This window comes from Nipponia nippon, unplaced genomic scaffold, assembly GCF_047370975.1.
Source record: "Nipponia nippon isolate SJK-2023a ecotype South Korea unplaced genomic scaffold, ASM4737097v1 scaffold_38, whole genome shotgun sequence".
NCBI lineage: Eukaryota > Metazoa > Chordata > Aves > Pelecaniformes > Threskiornithidae > Nipponia > Nipponia nippon.
This window is the reverse complement of record NW_028262356.1, coordinates 1,237,338-1,244,938: the sequence shown is the minus strand read 5'-3', so window position 1 is coordinate 1,244,938 and position 7,601 is coordinate 1,237,338. Positions and strand designations below refer to the sequence as shown.

Genomic DNA, 7,601 nt, shown 5'->3' with positions numbered 1-7,601 from the left:
AAGGCAAGGAGGGAAGGGGAGGGGGACAGGAGAGAGAGAGAGAGAAGAAGGAGTCTATCACCACCACTTTGAGTCCGGGGATCCTCTACTGGCTCTGTCCCAGGGCTTCAATCGACACACGCTTCATCGAGGCTGGGGTCCGGGAAGGCACGTGGCAGGGAGGAGGTAGGGGCGGAGAACAAGTCGTCTTCTTCCGTCCAGGAGCGCGTGCTCCTTATGTAGGGGCTCTCGCGCATGCGCAGATGGCAAACGCGTACGTGCGGTTTGTCACGGCCGTGCTGTCCCTGCCTCTGCTCTTTTCGCGCCTTCAGTCCCTGCGCTGGCTCACGAGGTTTTTTTCTCAAACCTGTGGAGAAGAGGGTTTTCTCGAAGCGTGACGCTGGATGGCGCCACAGCGGCAATGTCAAGACAAAACCGTATTTGGTACCGGTCCTCTACACCACCCCGTGGCTCCACATTGCAGCTTGGTGCCATAAGGGAGAGAGGGAGAGAGAAAACAAGGGAGAAAGAAAGAAAGAAAGAAAAGGCGGGGTTGAGAGAGTTGGGAAAATTGTGGGAAGGGAAAAAAAGGGAACAGTGTGGGTTCGGGTAGGAAAGTGCTTTAACGGGAATTGAACTAAGGTATTTACTCAATGCAAACGTATGTTCAAACAATTTTAACAACTTTAACTTTACAGAGTAAACATGGGGGGTGAGTCAACAGGGTGGGTAATTGTTATAATAAATACAAACCAGCTGGCAGGTACGCTAGGGGTATCAATATGCAAGTTCTTCCTCCGGGGGAAATTGGGAATAGGTTTAAATGATAGGTACCGAGGTAGGTACTGAGGTTGGTTGTGGCCGATGGAGGGCACGGATTTTCTTTGATGCCATCAGGTGAGGTGGTAGGAACACATTGCACGTTTGACACGACATGTCGGATTAATTGAACAAAGCGAGGGATTATACAGGGTAGGAACATTAGGGCGGCAGTTACACATGGCAAATACAATATTAACTGTTTGACCCGTGGTGCCCCTGGTAACCAGGACCACAAATCGCCACTCCAGGTTTGGACGGGGACACGAGCTATTTTTCTGATATCTTTGGTTAACTGAAGAACCACTTCCCCCACATCGTCTATTTCGAGACAGCAGTTAGAGACATTCAGTTTTCCACACACCCCTCCCTCCTCGGCCAACAAATAATCTAAAACCACGCGGTGCTGAAGAACTGCCGTGCGCATTTGTTGTGACTGTCGAGTTAACAGATCTATTGCATTGAATTATTTGTTCAGGGGCCACTCATCATTTCCCCATTTTTGTGTCCCACCTAGATTTACCTTGGTAGACCGCGTCTTACGGGCAATACTTCTATCGCCGAGGTTATCAGACACCTTTACACCTAGTCGGGGTCCGCCCGTTTCTGGTAAAAGGAAAAATAGGGGCCTTATGATCCCTATATAGCAAACTCCCGACCACCCCGCGGGTAAGCATTTATATGCTGTGTGCCCACAAATCCAATAATGTCCCTTTTTAGCCCTATTGCCTTGAGCAAATGGCCCATCTTTCCCTGGTGGAAACTGAAAGTAAGTTGTGTCTCTGTCGCCCAGAGGGCTGAAAAGGCGGTTGCCCCATCCCTTATTCGGCCGGTACAATACCAAGCCCCATCGGTACCCCTCCATTCACAAGTTGGCTTGTAATGCCGGAGAACTTCATTCTTGCTTGACCAGTATCCCTTAAACCCCTGATTACGCCCGGTTTCATTGAGCCACACCCACAGGTCCCTTTCCTTGTCGAGGGGCTTACGCGTGAGAGTCCATTGACATTTGCTTTCTCCCACTTCGATCCCTCCCTTCTGGGTGCGATTCAAACAATATTGCCCCTTAGTTGGAAACTGAACTGGCCAGGTCCCACTGTCATCCCACGGATCCATCCCACAAACCTTTCCTCCCTGTCCAATGCTGGCGCAGAAGGCAGGTTTGGTTTGGGAGGGGGTCCTTGCCCGGACCACCTCCGCACCAGGAGCTCTAACTTTTTGGTGGGGAGCCCATCCATCAAGTCTGGGGCCCCACCCTTTTGCAGTCCCATTTGCCACAATCCTTGTCGGAGCGGGGCTTTTTCCCTTTTTGTTAGGTCGGGGCTTCCCCCCGAAAACGCCAGCCATTTATTTGCCAGCTCCGCTGCCCGCACGGCCCTAGTTTCTACCTTTTGGTAAGTCCTGCCCACTGGCCCATATTTCCTCCCGTAGCTTATTAGTTCCTGAGCTATCTCCCCCCAGGTCCACACCTTCCTCCCCCACTGCCGCTGTTCGGGGGTTACCGTTCCCTCCAGGGCAGCTGCGATTCGCTCCTCGCGAGGCACATTTTGAATTCTCCCCTGGAATTGGATCCCGAGAGGTTTTAGCGAGTCGGGGAGTCCTCTTATTAGCGGCGTCAGTCGCTTGGGGTCTACCGGTAGTAACATTGGAGAGCTTAGATCTGGTTTAAGTTCCCGGTCATACATCATTTGCAGGCATGCTGTCTTCTGTAAGTTTTCTAATAGCTGATCGACAGAACCAGTTATAGCTAGGGGATCCCCCCTCTCTAATGGGTTCAGCCCCCCCGCCCAATATGCGGCCCTCTGGGTCAGAGACCATGGGGCTCGGCGATCGCCCGTTGTGAGGAAGACACCGGGGCCCCAATACCCCTCTGCTTCCTTTTCCGATAGCATGATCCCGTCCCCCCCCGACAGGGATACCCTCCACACATATTCGGTTTCGGACTCCCTTGCTGTCCTAGCAAAATCCTTCCGTAGTTTGGCCAATTCGGTGGCGGTAAAGGGGATTTCTTTGGTGACAACTCGGGGACGGTTGTCGCTATTGTCTTCATATATGTATTCTGTCTTTACCAGTGGGCACGTATGGGGGGGGTTATCCACAGCCTCCTTTAGTCCTTTTAGGTCCCTCTGAGGGTAAATTTGGCGCAACGCCTTCTCTTCTAGCATCCCCTCCATCTCAGCGAGGGTGTCTGCCTCCCTCAGGAGATGAACTCTGAACTCTTTCAATATTAAATTTTGGTACTTCTCTTCCTCTAGTGCCCGCTTGGTTTCCAATAATCGTTCTCGCAGCGGCGTTACTGCCGCTTGCAACGAGGCGGCCACAGCCTCTGCCTGGCAGGGCGCCCGCCTCCTTTCCTCTACCGCAGCTGCTAAGCACGCTCCTAGCACAGCGCAAACAACAGCTTTCCCTTTCCCCTTCTTAACTCTAGCTTCTTTATGCCAGACCGCTATTCGGTCCATAACACTTTGCAGCTGGAACCAGTGGTCCCGTGCCCAGTCTCGTCCCGTGGGTGAGGGGCGAGAGCAGTATGTTTCTAAAAACTGATATCATTTCTCTGTTTCTTCACAAGAATCGCCTGCCCTTTGGGCGGCCATGTCCTACAAAGGGGAGTTCGTCCTGGGAGGGTCAAACCTTAGAAACACCAAGTTTCCCCTGTGCACTCCCAGGAGGTCAGACCGTAATCTACTATGAGACAGAGGAGGGCCTACAAAGGGGATATCGTCCTGAGGGGGTCACACCGTAAAATTCAAGTTTCCCCTATACTCCCTCAGGAGGCCAGACCAGAAACTACTGTAGACGTTTTAATATCAGGACCTCAACATTCACTCCTTCCTTGTGCTTCGTTCGTCTCCGGCTGCTTCCCTCGCGGGAGAGCAGAACCGCGGATCAGAACTCCGCGCTCGCTTCGTGCTTATTTGCACGTCTCATTCACACACAATCGCTCAGCACACCGTAAGGTTGTACGACACTCTCGTCTCAAGGGATCCTGTCCGTGACGCCAATTCAATGTCCCGATCCGGTAGCGGGAAGGTATCGCTACGATTCCAAGGATGAGATTAAGACGCTGAAACCGGTCAGATGTTGTACAACCTTTTACTTTTATTTGTTGGAAAGCAGAGGGAAGGCAAGGAGGGAAGGGGAGGGGGACAGGAGAGAGAGAGAGGGAGAGAAGAAGGAGTCTATCACCACCACTTTGAGTCCGGGGATCCTCTACTGGCTCTGTCCCAGGGCTTCAATCGTCACACGCTTCGTCGAGGCTGGGGTCCGGGAAGGCACGTGGCAGGGAGGAGGTAGGGGCGGAGAACAAGTCGTCTTCTTCCGTCCAGGAGCGCGTGCTCCTTATGTAGGGGCTCTCGCGCATGCGCAGATGGCAAACGCGTACGTGCGGTTTGTCACGGCCGTGCTGTCCCTGCCTCTGCTCTTTTCGCGCCTTCAGTCCCTGCGCTGGCTCACGAGGTTTTTTTCTCAAACCTGTGGAGAAGAGGGTTTTCTCGAAGCGTGACGCTGGATGGCGCCACAGCGGCAATGTCAAGACAAAACCGTATTTGGTACCGGTCCTCTACACCACCCCGTGGCTCCACATTGCAGCTTGGTGCCATAAGGGAGAGAGGGAGAGAGAAAACAAGGGAGAAAGAAAGAAAGAAAGAAAAGGCGGGGTTGAGAGAGTTGGGAAAATTGTGGGAAGGGAAAAAAAGGGAACAGTGTGGGTTCGGGTAGGAAAGTGCTTTAACGGGAATTGAACTAAGGTATTTACTCAATGCAAACGTATGTTCAAACAATTTTAACAACTTTAACTTTACAGAGTAAACATGGGGGGTGAGTCAACAGGGTGGGTAATTGTTATAATAAATACAAACCAGCTGGCAGGTACGCTAGGGGTATCAATATGCAAGTTCTTCCTCCAGGGGAAATTGGGAATAGGTTTAAATGATAGGTACCGAGGTAGGTACTGAGGTTGGTTGTGGCCGATGGAGGGCACGGATTTTCTTTGATGCCATCAGGTGAGGTGGTAGGAACACATTGCACGTTTGACACGACATGTCGGATTAATTGAACAAAGCGAGGGATTATACAGGGTAGGAACATTAGGGCGGCAGTTACACATGGCAAATACAATATTAACTGTTTGACCCGTGGTGCCCCTGGTAACCAGGACCACAAATCGCCACTCCAGGTTTGGACGGGGACACGAGCTATTTTTCTGATATCTTTGGTTAACTGAAGAACCACTTCCCCCACATCGTCTATTTCGAGACAGCAGTTAGAGACATTCAGTTTTCCACACACCCCTCCCTCCTCGGCCAACAAATAATCTAAAACCACGCGGTGCTGAAGAACTGCCGTGCGCATTTGTTGTGACTGTCGAGTTAACAGATCTATTGCATTGAATTATTTGTTCAGGGGGCCACTCATCATTTCCCCATTTTTGTGTCCCACCTAGATTTACCTTGGTAGACCGCGTCTTACGGGCAATACTTCTATCGCCGAGGTTATCAGACACCTTTACACCTAGTCGGGGTCCGCCCGTTTCTGGTAAAAGGAAAAATAGGGGCCTTATGATCCCTATATAGCAAACTCCCGACCACCCCGCGGGTAAGCATTTATATGCTGTGTGCCCACAAATCCAATAATGTCCCTTTTTAGCCCTATTGCCTTGAGCAAATGGCCCATCTTTCCCTGGTGGAAACTGAAAGTAAGTTGTGTCTCTGTCGCCCAGAGGGCTGAAAAAGGCGGTTGCCCCATCCCTTATTCGGCCGGTACAATACCAAGCCCCATCGGTACCCCTCCATTCACAAGTTGGCTTGTAATGCCGGAGAACTTCATTCTTGCTTGACCAGTATCCCTTAAACCCCTGATTACGCCCGGTTTCATTGAGCCACACCCACAGGTCCCTTTCCTTGTCGAGGGGCTTACGCGTGAGAGTCCATTGACATTTGCTTTCTCCCACTTCGATCCCTCCCTTCTGGGTGCGATTCAAACAATATTGCCCCTTAGTTGGAAACTGAACTGGCCAGGTCCCACTGTCATCCCACGGATCCATCCCACAAACCTTTCCTCCCTGTCCAATGCTGGCGCAGAAGGCAGGTTTGGTTTGGGAGGGGGTCCTTGCCCGGACCACCTCCGCACCAGGAGCTCTAACTTTTTGGTGGGGAGCCCATCCATCAAGTCTCGGGGCACACCCTTTTGCAGTCCCATTTGCCACAATCCTTGTCGGAGCGGGGCTTTTTCCCTTTTTGTTAGGTCGGGGCTTCCCCCCGAAAACGCCAGCCATTTATTTGCCAGCTCCGCTGCCCGCACGGCCCTAGTTTCTACCTTTTGGTAAGTCCTGCCCACTGGCCCATATTTCCTCCCGTAGCTTATTAGTTCCTGAGCTATCTCCCCCCAGGTCCACACCTTCCTCCCCCACTGCCGCTGTTCGGGGGTTACCGTTCCCTCCAGGGCAGCTGCGATTCGCTCCTCGCGAGGCACATTTTGAATTCTCCCCTGGAATTGGATCCCGAGAGGTTTTAGCGAGTCGGGGAGTCCTCTTATTAGCGGCGTCAGTCGCTTGGGGTCTACCGGTAGTAACATTGGAGAGCTTAGATCTGGTTTAAGTTCCCGGTCATACATCATTTGCAGGCATGCTGTCTTCTGTAAGTTTTCTAATAGCTGATCGACAGAACCAGTTATAGCTAGGGGATCCCCCCTCTCTAATGGGTTCAGCCCCCCCGCCCAATATGCGGCCCTCTGGGTCAGAGACCATGGGGCTCGGCGATCGCCCGTTGTGAGGAAGACACCGGGGCCCCAATACCCCTCTGCTTCCTTTTCCGATAGCATGATCCCGTCCCCCCCCGACAGGGATACCCTCCACACATATTCGGTTTCGGACTCCCTTGCTGTCCTAGCAAAATCCTTCCGTAGTTTGGCCAATTCGGTGGCGGTAAAGGGGATTTCTTTGGTGACAACTCGGGGACGGTTGTCGCTATTGTCTTCATATATGTATTCTGTCTTTACCAGTGGGCACGTATGGGGGGGTTATCCACAGCCTCCTTTAGTCCTTTTAGGTCCCTCTGAGGGTAAATTTGGCGCAACGCCTTCTCTTCTAGCATCCCCTCCATCTCAGCGAGGGTGTCTGCCTCCCTCAGGAGATGAACTCTGAACTCTTTCAATATTAAATTTTGGTACTTCTCTTCCTCTAGTGCCCGCTTGGTTTCCAATAATCGTTCTCGCAGCGGCGTTACTGCCGCTTGCAACGAGGCGGCCACAGCCTCTGCCTGGCAGGGCGCCCGCCTCCTTTCCTCTACCGCAGCTGCTAAGCACGCTCCTAGCACAGCGCAAACAACAGCTTTCCCTTTCCCCTTCTTAACTCTAGCTTCTTTATGCCAGACCGCTATTCGGTCCATAACACTTTGCAGCTGGAACCAGTGGTCCCGTGCCCAGTCTCGTCCCGTGGGTGAGGGGCGAGAGCAGTATGTTTCTAAAAACTGATATCATTTCTCTGTTTCTTCACAAGAATCGCCTGCCCTTTGGGCGGCCATGTCCTACAAAGGGGAGTTCGTCCTGGGAGGGTCAAACCTTAGAAACACCAAGTTTCCCCTGTGCACTCCCAGGAGGTCAGACCGTAATCTACTATGAGACAGAGGAGGGCCTACAAAGGGGATATCGTCCTGAGGGGGTCACACCGTAAAATTCAAGTTTCCCCTATACTCCCTCAGGAGGCCAGACCAGAAACTACTGTAGACGTTTTAATATCAGGACCTCAACATTCACTCCTTCCTTGTGCTTCGTTCGTCTCCGGCTGCTTCCCTCGCGGGAGAGCAGAA

General features: G+C 52.2%; 2 protein-coding genes across 2 annotated transcripts; both read right to left on the bottom strand.

Annotated features, from left to right (window-relative positions):
- Window positions 1-107: 107 nt before the first annotated feature.
- On the bottom strand, window positions 108-3,257 carry LOC148053672 (uncharacterized). Its single transcript, XM_087772933.1, has 3 exons — window positions 2,054-3,257; window positions 1,312-1,404; window positions 108-379 (listed from the first exon to the last, which is right to left on the bottom strand). Exons 1-3 carry the CDS (start codon window positions 3,255-3,257, stop codon window positions 108-110), a joined length of 1,569 nt encoding a protein of 522 aa, XP_087629059.1.
- A 2,050-nt stretch (window positions 3,258-5,307) lies between these two features.
- LOC148053671 (uncharacterized) lies at window positions 5,308-7,316 on the bottom strand. Its single transcript, XM_087772932.1, is given in 4 exon segments — window positions 5,308-5,328; window positions 5,926-6,815; window positions 6,818-7,255; window positions 7,298-7,316. Coding segments are annotated over 4 exon segments (1,368 nt in total).
- Between the last annotated feature and the right edge of the window lie 285 nt (window positions 7,317-7,601).